Source organism: Saimiri boliviensis, chromosome 1 (assembly GCF_048565385.1).
Source record: "Saimiri boliviensis isolate mSaiBol1 chromosome 1, mSaiBol1.pri, whole genome shotgun sequence".
Lineage (NCBI taxonomy): Eukaryota > Metazoa > Chordata > Mammalia > Primates > Cebidae > Saimiri > Saimiri boliviensis.
The window spans coordinates 141,673,884-141,694,521 of NC_133449.1; the positions used below are offsets into that span (position 1 = coordinate 141,673,884).

Sequence of the window (20,638 nt, forward strand, 5' to 3'; positions counted from 1 at the left end):
CATGAAGAAACCTCATCTCTACTAAAAATACAAAATTAGCTGGGTGTGGTGGCACACCCCTGTAATCCCAGCTACTTGGGAGGTTGAGGAAGGAGAATCACTTGAACCCAGGAGGAGGAGGTTGCAGTGAGGAGAGATTGTACCATTGCACTCCAGCCTGGGTGACAAAAGCAAACTCCGTCTCAAAAAAAAAAAGAAAAGAAAAGAAATTAAGCCATCTTGGAGACACATATGATGGCTGGGTGACAGCCGCTGATCTCAGGCTCAGCCTAAGGGGACAGGTGTCCTCACTTTCTGAAGGACCTGTGCCCACCTTGGCCAGAGCCCCATGGGACTCCACTGTACTCAAGGGCATGGAGGATTGCCCCTGAGGCCCCAGCATGGCCCACCATCCCAGCACCCCTTGATAGCTGCTCAAAGATTGCATTTTTTAAAAATTCTATTGCCTCCGCCTCCAAGGAGCTGGGATTACAAGTACCCACCACCATGCCCAGCTAATTTTTTTGTTTGTTTGTTTTTTTGAGATGGAGTCTTGCCCTGTCACCAGGCTGGAGTGCAGTGGCCGGATCTCAGCTCATTGCAACCTCTGCCTCCTGGGTTCAAGTGATTCTTCTGCCTCAGCCTCTTGAGTAGCTGGGACCACAGGCGCGTACCACCATGCCCAGCTAATTTTTTTTTTTGTATTTTTAGTAAAGACAGGGTTTCACCATGTTGGCCAGGATGGTCTCAATTCCTTAACCTTATGATCCGCCCACCTTGGCCTCCCACAGTGCTGGGATTACAGGCGTGAGCCACCGTGCCCGGCCTTGTATTTTTTTTAAGAAGAGATGGGGGTTTATTTTTTTTCTTTTCTTTTCTTTTTTTTTTTTTAATCCTCGTATTTATTCTAATGGCAGTGAGACGTAGGTTTCACCATGTTGACCAGGCTGGTTTTAAACTCCTGACCTGATAATTTGCCTACCTCAGCCTCCCGAAGTGCTGGGATTACAGATGTGAGCCACCAAGCCAGGCTGCAAATACTGCATTTTAAGAGAACACCCAGGCCCTGTCTCTTAAGTTGATGTCATAGAAATTTGAAAGAAATGGAAGAAAAGGAGCAACGTGACCAATTCTGTTTGGACCTCCTACCTTGAGGCCTGGTTGGCGTTTTCCGAGAGGAAAATATGGCAAAATTGTATTTTTTTGGAGGAGGGTCGGAAGGGAGAGTAAGAAAAAGGAAACAAGGCTTCACGTTTTCTCTGACTTTCCAAAACTCTGCACGTTGACAATGATGGCAAAATAAACTAATGCCGAAGTTGTTTTTCTATTGAGAAGAAAGTGGAGGTGGGTTTCATTCCCTTTTGTTTCCAACCTTTTCTACCACTGACAAAGTATAAAACATGGACGCTAGAGAATAAGGTGAATCACAGAAAATACTGCGAAGCTTACCTTCTTCCTCAGGAGGGAAGAGGGGGATGTTTCTATCCCTTCCTGGAACCTAAAATGAAAAACACGAGTTGTGTGCGTTGGAATGGAGACAAGGCCGTATCTGAATCATCCGCATTGCAATCATGTGAACGTCATTATGGCAGCACTTCAAACAGAAGGCTATGAAGTGTTTGCGCAGAGCTGCAGGTGCCATTGATTGAGCTCACTAGCGGTATGGGCTCCATGGATATGGACTTCAGCGGTACAGGAGCTCTGAAGATGCCTCTCAAAAGGCTGCACCAGATCTGTGCTCCAGAGGAGGCTGGGGTCTGCTACAACCTTGACTCCAAACTCAAGATGCCTGGGTGGATTGGAGGCAGGAGTAAGCTCCAGAAGTTAATTTCTTTTGCTTTTCCTTTTTTTTTTTTTTTTTTTTTTTTTTTTTTTTGAGACGGGGTCTTGTTCTGTTGCTCAGGCTGGAGTGCAGAGGCATGATCATAGCTCACTGCAGTCTCAAACTCCTGGATTCAAGCAACCTCCTGCTTCAGCCTCCTGAGTAGCTGGGACCACAGGCAACTGCCACCATGCCTGGCTAATTTTTAAATATATTTTTTTTTGCAGAGATGGCAGTCTCATCCTGTTGCCCAGGCTGCTCTTGAACTACTGGCCTCAAGTGATCCTCTTGTCTCAGCCTTCCAAAGTGCTGGGATTATAGAGTGAGGCACCACATCCGGCAGGAAATTTCTACAACATTATTTGCAAGGAAAGGACTGCAACGTCGTGCTGGTTGTACCAGAAGAGGAGGAGGCTCACCAGAGTTGTGGGACTGATGTGTAACACATTTCTGCCCAACATTCCCCTTGTCTTGGCCCCTTCAGTCCTCTGTGATATGCTGGAGCCTCTACAGTGAGTGGTCTGCCCTTGCCACTTTCCCAAACAACTCATCACAGCTCATCAGCTTTTTCCCTTTTGGATCTGACAGTGAAAAGGTTAGATGTGTAGACTGTTTAAAAAACCACAGTGTCTTACTCCTGGGAAAGGAAGGTAGGCGCTCTGCGCACTTAAGGCCAGTGTTCACAAACCCTTGTTTTTTTTTGTGTTGTTGTTTTTTTGTTTTGAGACAAGGTCCTGCTCTGTTGCCCAGGCTGGAGTGCATACCATGAACATGGCTCACTGCAGCCTCAACCTCCTAGGCTCAAGCAATCCTCTTGTCACAGCCTCACAAGTAGCTGGGACCACTGGCGTGTGCCACCACACTCAACTAATTCTTTTTTTTTTTTTTTTTTTTTTTTTTTTTTGAGACGGAGTTTTGCTCTTGTTACCTAGGCTGGAGTGCAATGGCGCGATCTCGGCTCACCGCAACCTCCGCCTCCTGGGTTCAGGCAATTCTCCTGCCTCAGCCTCCTGAGTAGCTGGGATTACAGGCACGCACCACCATGCCCAGCTAATTTTTTGTATTTTTTGTAGAGACGGGGTTTCATAATGTTGACCAGGATGGTCTCGATCTCTTGACCTCGTGATCCACCCGCCTCGGCCTCCCAAAGTGCTGGGATTACAGGCGTGAGCCACTGCACCCGGCTCAACTAATTCTTAAAATTTTTGTAGAGATGGATTCTCTCCGTGTTGCCCAGACTGGTCTTGAACTCCTGAGCCCAAACGATCTTCTTGCTTTGGCTTCCCAAAGTGCTGAGATGACAGGCATAAGCCACCACAACCACCTCCTTGTTTTATTTAAAGGGAGAGGAGAAAGAACAAAAGGGGAGGTCCTAGCTTGTTTTCCCTTTTCTTTTTTTGAGATGGAGCCTTGCTCTGTTGCCCAGGCTGGAGTGCAATGGTGTGATCTTGGCTCACTCACTGCAACCTCCACCTCCCAGGTTTAAGCGATTCTCCTGCTTCAGCCTCCTGAGTAGCTGGAATTACAGGCAACTGCCACTGTGCTGGACTAATTATTTTGTAATTTTTAGTAGAGATGGGGTTCTACCATCTTGGCCAGGCTAGTCTTGAACTCCTGACGTCCTGATCCACCCTCCTCAGCCTCCCAGAGTTCTGGGATTACAGGCGTGAGCCACTGCACCCAGCCTTATTTTCCCTTTTCTATAAGTACCTGATGCAGGTTCTGCTTGACACGGTACATACAAAGCCCATGTGACTGGCTTGAAGGATCCATTGCTTTAAGGGACTCTCAGAAAAAACCTCACAGCGGTACAACAGACTGCCTCCAACTTTTAAAAATTTTTTTATTTTTGGAGACGGAGTTTTGCTCTTATTGCCCAGGCTGAAGTGCAGTAGTGAGATCTCAGCTCATTACAACCTCTTCCTCCCGGATTCAAACAATTCTCCTGCCTCATCCTCCTGAGTAGCTGGGATTACAGGCATGCACCACCATGCCTGGCTAATTTTGTATCTTTAGTAGAGATGGCTTTCTCCATGTTGGTCAGGCTAGTCTCTAACTCCTGACCTCAGTTATCTGCCCACCTCGGCCTCCCAAAGTGCTGGGATTACTGGCATGAGCCACTGCACCTGGCCTGGAGTTTTATAATGAAAATGCTCTCTAATTATTGCAAGCTGTGTGGCTGAATCCACATGTGACAGATTGGTCCCTAAGAGGATGTGGCTAATACCAAACTGGGGCAGTCATGGGGTGGCTTGTTTTCTTAATTCCAGTTTTGTCCCTACCATTTCACTACACTGATTAGGAGGCTCTGGGGCAAAAGACAAGTGGAAGAGCAGTTTTCACAATTGGCCCACTCTGGCAAAATCAGAAAAAAAAATTTGCCTTTGACATCAAATTCAACCAGTTTCGTCTGGGTTCCAGCATTCTGGGAGGCTGAGGTGAGAGGATTGCATGAGCCCTGAGGCTGAGACTATAATGAGCCGTGATTGCACTACTGCACTCCAGCCTGGGCAACAGAGTGGAGACCCTGTCTCAAAAAAAAAAAAAAAAAAAAAAAAAATTCCACTCGTTTGGGACAGAGTTGGGTAAGGAACGTACTGTGAAGAGAAGCTTCTCAGAAGTTAAGAGCAGCTGGAATCAATAGAAATCCTAGGCAGGGAGGCTGAGTTGCCATAGCGACAAACCCTCGAGTTGGGTGGCTATGTGCAGTGTTACAGGACATGGGTTTTTCATCTTTACAAATCAACTGAGGCTTGACCTGCCCCTACTTCTTGAAATAGTTGTGGGCCACTTTCCCCTGTAACTTTGGAAAACAAAAAAGGAGAGGAAATAAGTGTCATATGAATGCCATCCACAGGTTGCCAACATGGTTGTGGTTGCCTCAAGGCAGGTGGGCAGGTGGGGATGACCTGCTGGCCCTCCCAGATCAATGGTCTCGGTAGGTTTGAGGGCCAGACTTCTTTCCAGCAGCAAAGCCACCCCAGAATTTGCATGTGGATTCAGGCTTAACAGGGTGAAGCTGAGGCTTCCTCCCCACTGTGAGAGGAGTGCATGTTTACACCAGGACTTTTTCTGCATTTATATCTTCAATCCAACAAGGCCTTTTGTATGCCGAGTAACAGGCCATCAAGCAGCTACTGCATTGTGCCCTCTCAGCAGCTAGCCACAATCTCTTCTGCACTACTTTTTCTTTTTCTTTTTTTTTTTGAGATGGCGTCTTGCTCCGTTGCCCAGGCTGGAGTGCAGTGGCACGATCTTGGTTCACTGCAACCTCTGCCTCACAGTTTCAAGTGATTCTTTTGCCTCAGCCTCCAGAGTAGCTGGGACTATAGGTGCATGCCACCATGCCCGGCTAATACATTGTATTTTTATTAGAGACAGGGTTTCACCATGTTAACCAAGATAGTCTCAGTCTCCTGACCTTGTGATCCACCTGCCTCAGCCTCCCAAAGTGCTGGGATTATAGGTGTGAGCCACCGAGCCTGGCCTTCCGTATTGTCTTCTATACTGGACCTGTTTGGCACCACAGAGATCTCTTTGCCCCTGCACAATGACGTTTCAACCACCACTAGCTGGAAGAAATAGTCAACCTTGGTGATTGCACAGGCAGGACCTTGGGACCACTGGCACTGTCAGTGGTAGTAAGCCATATATTGGGAAGCGGAAGAAATTGCTCTTCACAAATCTGTTGGGGGATGGGTGCAGGGAGTCAGGTTTATAATCCCAGCACTTTGGGAAGCTGAGGTGGGCAGATCACTTGAAGTCAGGAGTTCAAGACCAGCCTGGCCAATATGGTGAAACCCTGTCTCTACTAAGTAAAGTACAAAAATTAGCCGAGTACAATGGCATAACCCTGTAACCCCAGCTACTTGGGAGGCTGAGGCAGGAAAATCACTTGAGCCCGGGAGATGGATGCTTAGTGAGCTGAGATTGTGCCACTGCACTCCAGTCTGGGTGACAGAGCAAGACTCCATCTAAAAATACCCCCAAAACACAAATCTGCTTGCCCCTGTGAAAAGGGCACATCAAAGAATCCCCATGCACTTGGAGTTGCTGAACCAATAGGTTGTGCAAAGATTCTTAAGCATTTCAGGGCCGCATTCTCTGTTCATGTCCATTTCTGGTGCTTAGGAACAGGAACCCAAGTTGATGCCCAACAAAAAGCCCTCTTCCTTTAAGGAAGGGGCAGGCCTGACTCTCATGTCCGATAAGGGGCACCCTTAGGCTTTTTGTTTCTCTTGCTTTTATTCCCCCCTTTTTTTGTTGGCCTGATGCTCAGTTTGTTTACTAAAGATGTATTTTGTTTAACCAAATATTAAAAATAGAAAACTCTATTAAAAACATTAAGCCATTTTAACTCAAAAGAAATTTTTGGCAATTAGGATAAATTTCAAGACTTGATGTGGGTAGAAGATTGAAAAATTCCTTTCTGACTCTAAACCATAAAAATAGATGATCATCGAGACCATCCTGGTCAACAAGGTGAAACCCCGTTTCTACTAAAAATACAAAAAATTAGCTGGGCATGGTGGCACGTGCCTGTAATCCCAGCTACTCAGGAGGCTGAGGCAGGAGAATTGCTTGAACCCAGGAGGCAGAGGTTGCGGTGAGCCGAGATTGCACCATTGCACTCCAGCCTGGGTAACAAGAGCAAAAAAACTCCGTCTCAAAAAAAAAAAAAAAAAAGATGATCAGGCCAAGCATGGTGGCTCACACTTAATAATCCCAGCACTTTGGGAGGCTGAGGTGGGAGGATCAAGAGTTTGAGACCAGCCTAAGCAACATAGCAAGATCCCATCTCTACAGAAATTTAAAAAATTAGCCAGGCATGGTGACACAGGACTGTAGTCCCAGCTACTCAGGAAGCTAAGGGAGGTGGATCTCTTGAACCCAGGTGTTCGAGATTGAGTAAGCCATTCATATCACTGCACTGCAGCCTGGGTGACAGAGTGAGACTTTATCTCTAATAACAACAAAAAAGAAATAGATGTTTAACCTCAAGCATAAGAACAGAAATGGAGGCTGGGTGCGGTGACTCACCCCTTCAACCTCAGCACTTTGGGAGGCCGAAGCAGGCAGAACACTTGAGGTCAGGAGTTGCAGACCAGCCTGGGCAACATGGTGAAACCCCATCTCTGCTAAAAATACAAAATTTAGCTGGGTGTGGTGGCGGGCGTCTGTAATCCCAGGTGCTTGGGAAACTGAGGCAGGAGAATCGCTTGAACCTGGTATACAGAGGTTGGGGTGAGCCAAGATCATGCCACTGCACTCCAGCCTGGGCGACAGTGAGGGAAAAAAAAAAAACCAAGAGAAGATAAATGGAAATTAAAACTACACTGCAATACAAGCTTTTAAAATGTAAGATTAGAATGACTTGAAAGCTTTGATAACCCACTCTATGTATTGGATTGGGTAAACTGGCACTTTGCCAGTGAGAATATAAATTGGTGCCATTGCTAACACTACCAAAAAAACACCTAGAAGTCCTGTTTCTTCTTGTATATGTGACTAATGATGTACGTTTAAGATTATTAATTACAGTATTGTTTGTAAATGCAAAAGCCTGGAAACAACCTAAATCTCCATCAGTCAGAGTTGAGTTAAATTATGGTACATTCTACCAAATTGTGAATACTAAACTGTGGAAAGATATGCAGTTGCAAAAATGAATGAGGGATTCCTCTATGTATGAATATCTAAAAATGTCTAAGATATGTCATTAAGTAAAATACAGAAGATATACAACTGTGTGTTGTTTGCTACCTTTTATATTAAAAGGGGATAAAATAAGCACATTTACAGCCCGGCAAGGTGGCTAACACCTGTAATCCCAACACTTTGGGAGGCCGAGGTGAGTGGATCACCTGAGGTCAGGAGTTCAGGACTAACCTGGACAACATGGTGAAACCCCATCTCTAGTAAACATACAAAAATTAGCTGGGCATGGTGGCATGCTCTTGTAATCCCAGCTACTCGGGAGGCTGAGGCAGGAGAATTGCTTGGACCCAGGGGGCAGAGGTTGCAGTGACCCAAGATCGAGCCATTGCACTCCAACCTGGGTGACAAGAGTGAAATCCTGTCTCAAAAATAATTAATAATAATAATAATAAGCACATTTACATTTACTTGCATTTGCAGAAAGCAACTCAGAAGAGTACAGAAAAAAATGATAGAAGTGATTACCTGGGAGAGATGAGTGAAAGGGGATGGAAACAGGACAGAAAAGGTGGGTAAGAGACACTTTATTGTATGTCTTTTAATTTTTTTTAAAGTTTTGTGCTATGTAAATGTATTATGTATTCAAAAAAATTAAACATTTAAAAACTGTTTCCTCTACCACTCCAATAACTTATTACATAATCCATAGCCACTTTCATTCCTCCAGCAACACCCTTGAGAAGGTTTCTCCTTGCATAATTGTGGATGATGGTTAATAAAAAATGCAGTAGTGCAAAAAAATGGTATCTTTTTTTTTTTTTTTTGAGACAGAGTTTCACTCTTGTTGCCCAGGCTGAAGTGTAATCTCGGCTCACTGCAATCTCCACCTCGCAGGTTCAAGTGATTCTCCTGGGCCTCAGCCTCCCGAGTAGCTGGGACTACAGGCATGTACCACCATGCCCAGCTAATTTTTTGTATTTATTAGAGACGGGGTTTCACCATGTTGGTCAGGCTGGTCTTGAACCCCTGACCTCAGGTGATTCACCTGCCTTAGCCTCCCAAAGTGCTGGAATTACAGGCGTGAGACACTGTGATGGGGTTTCACCATGTTGCCCAGGCTGGTCTTGAACTCCTGACCTCAGGTGATCTGCCCGCCTAGACCTCCCAAAGGGCTGAGATTACAGGCCTGAGCCACCTTGCTCGGCCTGTTTTTCTTTTGTTTGGTTTGGTTTTTTGAGATGGAGTTTTGCGCTGTCACCTAGGCTGGAGTGCGGTGGCGTGGTCTTGGCTCCCTGCAACCTCTGCCTCATGGGTTCAAGTGATTCTCCTGCCTCAGCCACCTGAGCAGGTAGGACTACAGGCGTGTGCCACAATGCCCAGCTAATTTTTTTTGTATTTTTAGTAGAGACAAGGTTTCACCATGTTGGCTAGGCTGGTCTTGAACTCCTGACCTCAAGCAATCCGGCCACCTCAGCCTCTCAAAGTGCTGGGATTACAGGCATGAGCCACCATGCCTGGCTGCAAAATTTTTGTGTGAACATGTTTTCAATTATCTTGAATATACCTAGGAGTGAAATTGGTGGGCTAAAGGTCACTCTATGTTTAACTTTGCAAGGAATGCCCAACTGTTTTCCACAGCAGCGGTTCCATTTTTCATTCCCGTTAGTAGTGTGTAAGTGTACCAATTCTTCTGAATCCTCATCAACACTTGTTACGGTCTTTTTTGATTGTAGCCATCCTAGTGGGTGTGAAGTGAAATCTTGTGGTTTTGAGTTGCATTTCCTTAATGACTTATGATGTTGAGTATCTTTCATGTGCTTATTGGCCATTTGTATATCTTCTTTGGAAAATGTCCATTTCAAATTATTTGCCCATTTAAAACTAGGCTATTTGTTTTTTGTTTTTTGTTGTTTTTTTTTTTTAACAGAGACAGGATCTCCCTATGTTACCCAAACTCCTGACCTCAAGCAATGTTCCCGCCTTGGCCTCCCAAAGTGCTGGGATTATAGGCAGGAGCCAGTCTGTCCAGCCCCTCTTTTCACTTTCTTTTTTTTTTTTTTTGGTGGGGGGGGGATGGAGTTTTGCTCTTGTTGCCCAGGCTGGAGTGCAATGGCAGGATCTCAGCTCGCTGCAACCTCTACCTTCCAGATTCAAGCGATTTTCCTGCCTCAGCCTCCCACATAGCTGAGATTACAGGCGTGTACCACCACATCCGTCTAGTTTTCATATTTTTAGTAGAGACAGGGTTTCACCATGTTGGTCTTGAACTGCTGACCTCGTGATCCACCCACCTCGGCCTCCCAAAGTGCTGGGATTACAGGCCTGAGCCACTGCACCCTGCCTTATTTTTATTTTATTTTATTATTATAATTATTATTATTTTTAGAGATGGGGTTTCACCATGTTGGCCAGGATGATCTCGATCTACTGACCTCGTGATCTGCCTGCCTCGGCCTCCCAAAGTGCTGGGATTACAGGCATGAGCCACCATGTGCGGCCTATTTTTATTTTTTAAGAGTGGGGTCTTGCCATATTGCTCAGGTTTGTCTTGAACTCCTGTGCTCAAGCGATCCTTCTAGCTAAGTGGTTGCCCAAAGAGTTGGGATTATAGGCATGAGCCACTCTGCCTGGCATATCTTCTATTCTTGTTATTATTTCTTTTGTTTCACTGGTTTATGGATCACATACATTGTTGGTAAGACTTTGTGAAAGCAGGGATTCTTATGCATTGCGGGTGGGTGTATAAATTAATACATTCCATAGGAAGGGCAAGTTGGAATATCTGTTACAAGTATAAAAGCACATACTCTTTGATTCAGCTACTCCCACTTATGGTAATATATCCTATAGATAGAATTGCACAAGAGCCAAAGGGCAAATGTAAATTTGTTATTCACTGAAGTATTGAAGTTATTCACTGAAGTATTGAAGGTGACAAAAGGCTGGAACCAATGCAAATATATACTAATAGAATACTGATAAAATAAGCTATGGTACAACTCTAAATGGAATACCATGTGGTTGTAAAAGAGAATGAGGAACTTCTCTTTATTTTTTTATTTTCTTTTTTTTTTTTTGAGGTGGAGTTTCACTTTTGTTGCTCAGGCTGGAGTGCAATGGCGCAATCTTGGCTTGCCGCAGTTCAAGCAATTCTGCCTCTTGGGTTCAAGCAATTCTCCTGCCTCAGCCTCCTGAGTATCTGGGATTACAGGCATGTGCCACCATACCTGGCTAATTTTGTATTTTAAGTAGAGACAAGCTTTCTCCATGTTGGTCAGGCTGGTCCCGAACTCCCAACCTCTGGTGATCCACTGGCCTTGGCCTCCCAAAGTGCTAGGATTACAGGTGTGAGCCACCATGCCTGGCCCTGGAACTTCTCTTTAAAATGATATTAAGGCTGGGCATGGTGGCTCACATCTGTAATTTCAGAACTTTGGGAGGCCAAGGGGGGCAGATCAGCTGAAGTCGGGAGTTTGAGACCAGCCTGGCCAACATGGTGAAATGCCATCTCTACTAAAAATACAAAAATTAGGTGGACATGGTGGAGTGTGCCTGTAATCCCAGCTACTTGGGAGGCTGAGGCAGGAGAATGGCTTGAACCTGGGAGGCTGAGGTTGCAGTGAGCCGAGATTGCGCCATTGCACTCCAGCCTTGGCGACAGAGACTCTGTCTCAAAAATAAAAAAATAAAAAATAATTAAAATAATAAAAGGAAAAAATGATATTGAGTCTGTAATCTCAGCACTTTGGGAGGCCAAGGTAGGCAGATCACTTGAGGCAAGGAGTTCGAGACCAGCCTGGCCAACATGGTGAAACCCTGTATCTACTAAAATTTAAAAAATTAGCCAGACATGGTGGTGTGTGCTTGTAATTCCTGCTACTTTGGAGGCTGAAGCAGGAGAATCACTTGAACCTAGGAGGTGGAGGTTGCAGTGAGCCAAGATTGTGCCACTACACTCCAACCTGGGTGACACGGTGAAACTCTGTCTCAATAAATAAATAAATAAACAAACAAAAATGTGGAATGACCTTGAAGAAAAATTGTTAAGCGAATAAAGCAACAAATAAAGCAAAACAATTTATCAATAATAAGCTATGCTTTGTATAAAAAGGGAAGAGCTGTGGAGAGGATAAATTAAAGTGAACTGTGTTGATTACCTATTAAAAATAAACTAACAGACACTGGAAGGAGGAACAGTGAGTATTCTGAAGCCAGGGAAACCAGCCCAGGGTGGAAAGCATCCTTGCCAATGGCTATTTGCATCAGCCCATAGTTTCTTTCACTTGGAGAAGCTGGGCTGGGCTGGTGGGAGTTGGGCCTCACTGGCATAAGACTGACTGGAAGGTCTTGGGTGAAACTCCAGAAGAGGCCACCAGCGGGCCAGGAAGTTCTGGCTGACCTGGGGGTGGGGTCTACTCCAGAATGTTGACAACCAGACACCCCCTGAGGCTATTCCCTGGAGGATATAGGTTCCTAACTTTGCACCGACTTTCTGAAGCCTCCCAAACACTAGATGACTCAGGCCTGGCTCTGGGAAGGGAAAGAGAGTGCTTTAGAAGTTTGTCTTCCCTCTGGCAGGGGCAGAGAGTAGGTTGCCAGGGAACATAATATCATGAGAAGGGCAAGAACGGATTGGAGGGCTACCTCATTGTATTTCATTCCTGGAAGAGGAAAAGGGAACACTCCTCCCCGCTGCCCCCTCAAAAGGGTATGAGAACACAGGGCACGCCTGATGGCTGCAAAAACTGGAACAGCATCCTTGCTTCTTGCTCTGTTCTCAAGGAGCATGCACAGTGTTTGCCTTGACCATTTCCTGTTTATACAAAAGCAGTAGAATGAGCTTGCAAGGTAAATAACAACTCCCCTGAAGCAGTGTCTGGCATGCTAAAATACTGTTACCTGAGATAAACTACAGAATACACACTGATTATCATCCAGCCTGGGGAGAGGATTTTCTAACTTGTAAAAACAGCAATAGTAAAATGTTCATGTTAAAATTGTTTTATATGGTAAGTGCTGTCTTCCTTGTAATTTTCCTTAAGAACTGGGTTTCAGTTTTCAGCATCTAGAAATATTAACCCCCCAAAGAGTCAGCATTTACGGGGGACTCTCTGTGACAGGTAGTGTGCTAAAAAGTTTGTTTCTCAGGCGACACAATGCTTTTCTGTAGCTACCCAGTAAATATTTGTCAAAGAGCTTGAAAAAAACTATCAAAGACCTTTGAGAGAAAATCACAGACCAATATTCTTCCTGAATATAAATGCAAAGATCTTTTTAAAATATTAGAAAATCTAATTCAATAAAAAAGATTAACATCATAACCAGGCTCGATTTATCTTAGGAATGCAAAGATGGTTAAGTTTTTGAAAACCATTTGGTGTAATTCACCATATTAACAGAATAAAGGAAAAAAATAATATGATCATTCCCATAGATGTAGAAAACATATTCAACAGGCCAGGAACAGTGGCTCATGCCTGTAATCGCAGCACTTTGGGAGGCTGAGGTGGGTGGATCACATGAGCTCAGGAGTTTGAGACCAGCCTGGGCAACATGGCAAAACCCTCTCTCTACAAAAAATACAAAACTTAGCTGGCTGTGGTGGTGTGAGCCTGTGGTCTTAGCTACTCAGGAGGCTGAGGTGGAAGGATTGCTTGTGAGCCCAGGAGGTCAAGACTGCAATGAACCTTGATGGTGCCACTACACTCCAGCCTGGGCCACAAAGCAAAAGACTGTCTCAAAAAAAAGAAGAAAAGAAGAAAATATTCAACAGGATTCAACATCTTTTCTTAATAAAAACAAAATACAAATAAAACAAACTCAGGAAACTATATCCTTAAGATTCTCAAGCTGATAAAAGGCATCTACTGAAAATTATATTTAATTGTGAAAGACTGAATACTTTCCTCCTAAAATTAGGAACAAGACAGGGATGCTCACTTCACTGTTTCTATTTAGCATTGTACTGTAAGTCCTAGCCAGTGCAATAAGGCAAGGAAAAAAGGCATACAAATTGGAAAGAAAATGGAAACAAAGCTGTCTCCATTGGCAGATGACATGATTGTTACATAGATAAATGTAAGAAATCCACAAAATAATTATTGGAACTATAAATGAATTTGGCAAGGTATAAGATACTAAGTCAATGTGCAAAATCAATTATGTTTATCTAGACTGGCAGCAAACAATTGGAAAATTCATTTATAGAGGCATTCAAAATTGAAGTGTTGGGTTGATCGCGGTGGCTTACATCTGTAATTCCAGCACTTTGGGAGGCTGAGGCGGTCGGATCACGAGATCAGGCGATCGAGACCATCCTGGGCAACGTGGTGAAACCCTGTCTCTACTAAAAATACAAAAAAATTAGCTGGGCATGGTGGAGCACGCCTGTAGTCCCAGCTGCTCCGGAGGTTGAGGCAGGAGAATTGCTTGAACCCAGGAGGTGGAGATTGCAGTGAGCCAAGATCACGACACTGCACTACAGCCTGGGTAACAGTGCAATACTCTGTCTCAAAAAACAAAACAAAGGGGCCGGGCGCGGTGGCTCAAGCCTGTAATCCCAGCACTTTGGGAGGCCGAGGCGGGTGGATCATGAGGTCGAGAAATCGAGACCATCCCGGTCAACATAGTGAAACCCCGTCTCTACTAAAAATACAAAAAAAAATTAGCTGGGCATAGTGGCACGTGCCTGTAATCCCAGCTACTCGGGAGGCTGAGGCAGGAGAATTGCCTGAACCCAGGAGGCGGAGGTTGCGGTGAGCCGAGATCGCGCCATTGCACTCCAGCCTGGGTAACAAGAGCGAAACTCTGTCTCAAAAAACAAAACAAAACAAAACAAAACAAAACAAAACAAAACAAAAAACAAACAAACAAAAAAACAACCCATAATAAAATCCCAAAGTATTTAGAAATACATTTAACAAAATATACTAAAGATGTCTACATTGAAAACTACAAATTAAAAAAAAAAACTGAAGTTAATGGATTATGAAAAGTAAGTTTTTAAGATGTCTGTTCCCTGTAAATTCATTTATAAGCCCTTTTGTAAAAATTAAGAAGCTGATTTTTTTTTTTTTAGAAACAGGGTCTCACTCTGCCACCTAGGCTGGAGTGCAGTGGCACAATCATAGCTCACTGTAGCCTCCAACTCCTGGGTTCAAGCAATCCTGCCTCAGCTTCCCAAGGAGCTGGGACTGTAGATGCCCATCACCATGCCCAGCTAATTTTTATATTTTTTTTTACATTTTTTTTTAGAGATGAGGTCTTGCTATGTTACCCAGGTTGATCTTGAACTCCTGAGCTCAAGCAATCCTTCTGCCTCAGCCTCCAGAGTGCTGAGATTACAGACATGAGCCACTATGCTCAGCAAAAAAAAAAAAAAAAAAAAAAAAAACAACCTTTATTTATTTATTTATTTATTTATTTATATATTTTTTTTGAGACGGAGTTTCGCCCTTGTTACCCAGGCTGGAGTGCAATGGTGCGATCTCGGCTCACCGCAACCTCCGCCTCCTGGGCTCAGGCAATTCTCCTGCCTCAGCCTCCTGAGTAGCTGGGATTACAGGCACGTGCCACCATGCCCAGCTAATTTTTTGCACTTTTAGTAGAGACGGGGTTTCACCATGTTGACCAGGATGGTATCAATCTCTTGACCTCATGATCCACCCGCCTCGGCCTCCCAAAGTGCTGAGATTACAGGCCTGAGCCACCGCACCCGGCTTTTAATTTATTTTTTAATTTTTAAATTTTTTTTTGAAGACGGGGTTTCACCATGTTGGTCAGGCTGGTCTTCAACTCCCGACCTCAGGTGATCTGCCTGCCTTGGCCTCCAAAGTGTTTGGATTACAGGCGTGAGCCACCATGCCCTGCCCAAAATAACCTTTATTTTATTTTATTTTGTTTTAGTCATCTATGAAATACATGGTAAGATTTTCATATCTTTAATAACCTTTATTTTTATAATAATTTTAGATTTACAGAAAAGTTGCAAAAATTGTACAGTGAGTTTCTGTATACTCTCTCAATTTCCTATAATGTTAACATTTTACATTATCATAATACATTTGTCAAAAGTATAAAATCAACACTGGTACCTTACTGTTTTATTTGGATTTCACTAGTTTTTCCCTAGTGCCCTTTTTCTGTTCTAGGATCCAGTCCAAGATACTACACTGCATTGAACTGGCATGTCTTCATTTACTCGAGTCGATGACAATTTCTCAGTCTTTCCTTTTATTTATTTATTTTTTAATGAGCGTGACAGTTTGGAGGAGTACTCGTCAGGCATTATGTAGAACGTCCCTCAGTTTGGGTTTACCTGATGTTTTTCCCATGCTTGGACTATGGTTATGGGTTTTGTGGAAGAATGCCACAGTGGCAACAAGGCCTTTTCATCACATCACACCAGGGGGCACACGCTGTCAACATGATTCATTATGGAGATGTTTTAATTTGGTCACTTGGTCAACAAGTTAATTTTAGAATGTATGTGGGGCTGGGCACGGTGGCTCACGCCTGTAATCCCAACATTTTGGAAAGCCGAGGTGGGTGGATAACCTAAGGTTAGGAGTTCAAGACCAGCCTGGCCAACATGGTGAAACCCCATCTCCACTAAAAATACGAAAATTAGCTGAATGTGGTGGTGGGGGCCTGTAATCCCAGGTACTCGGGAGTCTGAGACAGGAGAATCTCTTGAATCTGGGAGGCACAGGTTGCAATGAGCTGAGATCATGCCATTGCACTCCAGTCTGGGTGACGAGAGTGGGGAAAAAAAACGTATGTGGAAAATCAAAGGATCTAGAATAGCAAAAATAATTTTCAAAAGTTAAGAGGCCAGCTGTGGTGGTTACCCCTGTAATCTCAGCACTTTGGTAGGCCGAGGCAGGCAGATCACAAGGTCAGGAGATCGAGACCATCCTGGCTAACATGGTGAAACCTCGTCTCTACTAAAAATACAAAAAATTAGCTGCGCTTGGTGGTGGGCGCCTATAGTCCCAGCTACTTGGGAGATTGAGGCAGGAGAATTGCTTGAACCCAGGAGGCAGAGGTTGCAGTGAGCCGAGATGGTGCCATGCACTCCAGCCTGGGTGACAGAGCAAGACTTCATTTCAAAAAAAAAAAAGTTAAGAACAAAGCTATAAGACTTATATTACCTGATTTAATGCCTTACTACAAAGTTACAATAATTAAGACTATGGAATTGGCATAAGGATAAACAAATAAGTCATTGGAACAGAATAGAAAGTTCAGCTGAAAGAGAACTATACTTAATATGATCAACCAATTTTTGACAAAGACAGGAAAACAATTCAAGGGGGAATTATGTTTTTATTAAATGGTGCTGGAACAAGTGGGTGTCTCCATGGAAAAAAAGAGGCTGAGAAACCTGCCCAAGGTCACCAAGTTTGCGAGTGGCAGGGACAAGTATTCCAAGCCAGACTTTCTGGCTAACATGTGCTATAAATTGTGAATATGAATTTATAACCAAAACATGTAGGCCACAATAATTTTTCAGTATAAAATTCGATTTGAGGCCAGGCACAGTGGCTCACTCCTGTAATTCCACTTTGGGAGGCCAAGGTGGGTGGATCACCTGAGGTCAGGATTTCTAGACTAGCCTGACCAGCATGGAGAAACCCCATCTCTACCAAAAATACCAAAAATTAGCCAGATGTAGTGGTGCATGCATGTAATCCAAGCTTCTCCGGGGGCTGAGGCGAAAGAATTGCTTGAATGTAGGAGGCGGAGGTTTTGGTAAGCCGAGATCTCGCCACTGTACTCCAGCCTGGGCTACAAGAGCAAAACTCTGTCTCAAAAAAAAAAAAAAAAAGAAAGAAAATTCAGTCTGAGGCTATACTATTTAAAAATGTCAATGTCATGAAAGAAAAAGCAAGGTTAACAAAATATTCCAGATTAAAGGAGACTCAAGAGACACAGATAAGTGCAATAAATGATCCTGAATCAGATCCTGGATTGTACAGACACACTAAAATTCCACAAGGAACATGAACGTAATAATGGAAAATAATATGGAGAGTATGCGAGATAATAGTTTCATGTGAATGTTAAATTATCTGAATTTGAAGATCATACTGCAGTTATGTAACAGTATATTCTTATTTTTATAAGATATATGTAGAATTATTTGGCTGTAAAGGGTGGTGATATCTGAAATAGTTGAGCACTATTAACAACAACGATCAAAAAAGATCAAAATATATATGGAAGAAATCAAATATTGAAAAATATTAACAATTGGTAAACCTAAGTTGAAAGTATACAGTCATTCATTTTATTATTCTTGCAACTTACCTGTTTGAAATTCTAAAAAGAAAAATACAAATAAAATGTCACTTAAGTGCTAGAATTTGTAATTTTTTTTATTTTAATCATTTATTTTTTGAGACAGGGTTTTGCTCTGTTACCCAGGCTGGAGTACAGTGGTGTGATCATAGCTCACTGCAGCCTCAACTTCCCAGGCTCAAGGCATCCTCAGATCTCAGCCTCTCAAATAACCATGATTACAGGTGTGTGCCACCATGCCCAGCTAATTTTTGTATTTTTTGAAGAGACAAGAATCTCACTATGTTGCCCAGCCTGGTCTTGACTTCTGGATTCAAGTAATCTGCCCACCTCGGCTTCCCAAAGTGCTAGGATTACAGGCTTGAGCCACGTTCAGCTTGTGTTTTTATTTCTTTCAGAGATTTTGTTTCTTCCAGCTTATCATTAAGACTTGTAACAGTAAACAGTAAATGTCTGGAATAAATGTAAATATTTCAATCTAGAGTTTGTGGAGGATCCTAAGAATCTTGTGAGATTGTTCTCATAGTGTGTCCAACTAGGGAAGTAAAACATGTAAAGTTAATTTTTATTTTTTAAGACAGAGTCTTGCTCTGTTGCCAGGCTGGAGCATAGGGGTGTGATTTCAGCTCACTGCAACCTCTGTCTTTTAGGTTCAAGCGATTCCCCTACCTCAGTCTCCTGAGTAGCTGAGACTACAGACACACGCCACCAAGCCCGTCTAATTTTTTTTTTTTTTTTTTGTATTTTGGTAGAGATGGGGTTTCACCATGGCCAGGAAGGTCTGGATCTCCTGAGCTTGTGATCCGCCCATCTTGGCCTCCCAAAGTGCTGGGATTACAGATATGAGCCACCGCGCCCTGCCTGAAGTTAAAATTTATGGAGGTAGCAGGTTTCCCAAAATAGTAATACACTTCTTTATGTACTACAAAGGGATGGAACCCTGGAGCTCAGAGCGGTAGGAGAAGAGTTTGTGGAAAAGGAAGAAACTGAAGAGGAACTTGAAAGGCCAGTGGGCATTGGAAGGAAGAGAATATCTTAACTTGGTGGACCTGAGATGACCACTGGTGTGGTTTTACACCAACAGGTTTCGGAGTCAGGGCGGGTGCAACAGGCTTATAAAGGGAATGGTGGAAAATATTATATGTTAGTGAAAGAGGTTGCTAATGGATTGTGGAAAGCCCTGAATGGTAGACTGCGAGAGTGACAGGATGAAAATGACATTACAGGAAGAGCAATCTGTCAGTTACAATGGCAGTTAAAAAGTGGTGCACAACTGCGCATTAAACAAACTTGGAATTCCAAAGTGCTGGGACCTCTAGCTGGGGGCAGTTGAGTTCGATTCTATTTTAGATCACGTAGAGACTAAAATAGTGCAGATTGATCCTGATCATCAAAGAATTCGTTTGAAAATCGGATTCTGAATGGTGGTAGAAACCTGGGGTACTCCACACTCTACTCTCAATTGCTGTCCCAACTCGGGAAAACAATTGCCTTTCTGAGCGGCTACCATGTTTAGCGATTACTGTGCGTCAAGCGCTTTACGGGCACTCTCATTTAAATGGGCAAACCCAGCTGGGCACGGTGACTCACGCCTGTAATCCCAGAGCTTTGGGAAGCCGAGGTGGGCGGATCACCAGAGATCAGGAGTTCGAGACCAGTCTGGCCAACAGGGTGAAACCCCATCTCTACTAAAAATACAAAAATTAGCGGGGCGTGGTGGCGGATGCCTGTAATCCCAGCTACTCCGGAGGCTGAGGCAGGAGAAGCGCTTGAACCTGGGCGGCGGAGTTTGCAGTGAGCCGAGATCACACCGCTGCACTCCAGCCTGGGGGACAGAGCGAGACCCTGTCTCAGGAAAAAAAAAAAAAAAAAAGAAAGAAAGAAAAAAAGGCAAACTCCTTTGTAAGAGAGAGCTTATCAAGTCTATTTTACTGATGGGGAAACTGAGCCTTAGAGAGACGGGATTGGCCAGATCACGGACTGGAGGCAGCAAAGATGTAAAATCAGGGTTGGGATACAGGCTGCGCCGGTAGTGTGGGAGAAACGAGCTTCCTGAGACTCAGGAGAAACTTACAGCGATGGGAAGGAAAGCGGAGCACCGGAGACCCTGCAGGCCCAAAGGCTGAGCGAAGGGGAACCTCTCCTGAGGTGACACCTGTCAGCACGCCTCTTTTCGGCGCCAGTCCAAAAATCACGGTATCTGATTGGTGAGGTTGGAGGTTGAACGACCCTGATTGGTTAGTTGGACCTCGAACCACACTTTCACCTGGAGGATGGGGCGAGAAGTGGGCGGGATTTCGAACTGAGCCCCCTCGTTTCATTGGTGAAAAAAAAAAACAACAACGAACTAGGAACTATTCGGAAGTATGATTGGCTGTTGCTAGGAACCCTCCCAAGGCCTCATGGGCCCTAGCTACGGAAGCCGAGGAAGGCTGAGCACGGTGTCTCAAGGAAGGTAGTAGCGGAATCCCAGTTAGTTGTGGAGAGGCGGTATGTCCGGTTCCATGGCGACTGCGGAAGCTAGCGGCAACGATGGGAAAGGGCAGGAGGTCGACACCTCAGCCACCTATTACCGGTTAGAGGAGGTGGCGAAGCGCAACTCCTTGAAGGAACTGTGGCTTGTAATCCATGGGCGAGTCTACGATGTCACCCGCTTTCTCAATGAGGTGGGGCCCGGGAGGTGGGAGGCCTCTGGAGCTGCCGGGGCGAGGGGTGAAAAGGCTGTGTGGAGGGTATTTGGGAAGGAAGGGAGGCCTGACTGAGGGCGATAAGGCGTAGGAAAGGGACCACGACCCTCAGAGGGAAACTCGGGTGGGATTGGGGGGGAGGGCTTTAGTCTGCTTACATTTCCAGTCAGCTCCGAGTTCTGGTGCCTTA

The 20,638-nt window shown here is 44.3% G+C and overlaps 1 protein-coding gene and 1 long non-coding RNA gene across 2 annotated transcripts in view; one reads left to right on the plus strand and one right to left on the minus strand.

Annotated features, from left to right (window-relative positions):
* LOC120367207 (uncharacterized) overlaps nucleotides 1–19,937 on the minus strand; it is a 33,272-nt gene extending 13,335 nt beyond the window's left edge. The window contains exons 1-2 of the long non-coding RNA XR_005581634.2: nucleotides 19,836–19,937; nucleotides 1,429–1,477 (exon numbers count right to left, since the gene is read on the minus strand). This is a non-coding gene — a long non-coding RNA (uncharacterized LOC120367207). The remainder of the gene's footprint in view (nucleotides 1–1,428; nucleotides 1,478–19,835) is intronic.
* A 230-nt stretch (nucleotides 19,938–20,167) lies between these two features.
* Nucleotides 20,168–20,638, plus strand: part of CYB5B (cytochrome b5 type B) — a 41,097-nt gene continuing 40,626 nt past the window's right edge. Inside the window, exon 1 of the mRNA XM_003939972.3 lies at nucleotides 20,168–20,427. Within this exon, the coding sequence (XP_003940021.1) occupies nucleotides 20,254–20,427 (174 nt within the window). The 5' untranslated portion in view covers nucleotides 20,168–20,253. The remainder of the gene's footprint in view (nucleotides 20,428–20,638) is intronic.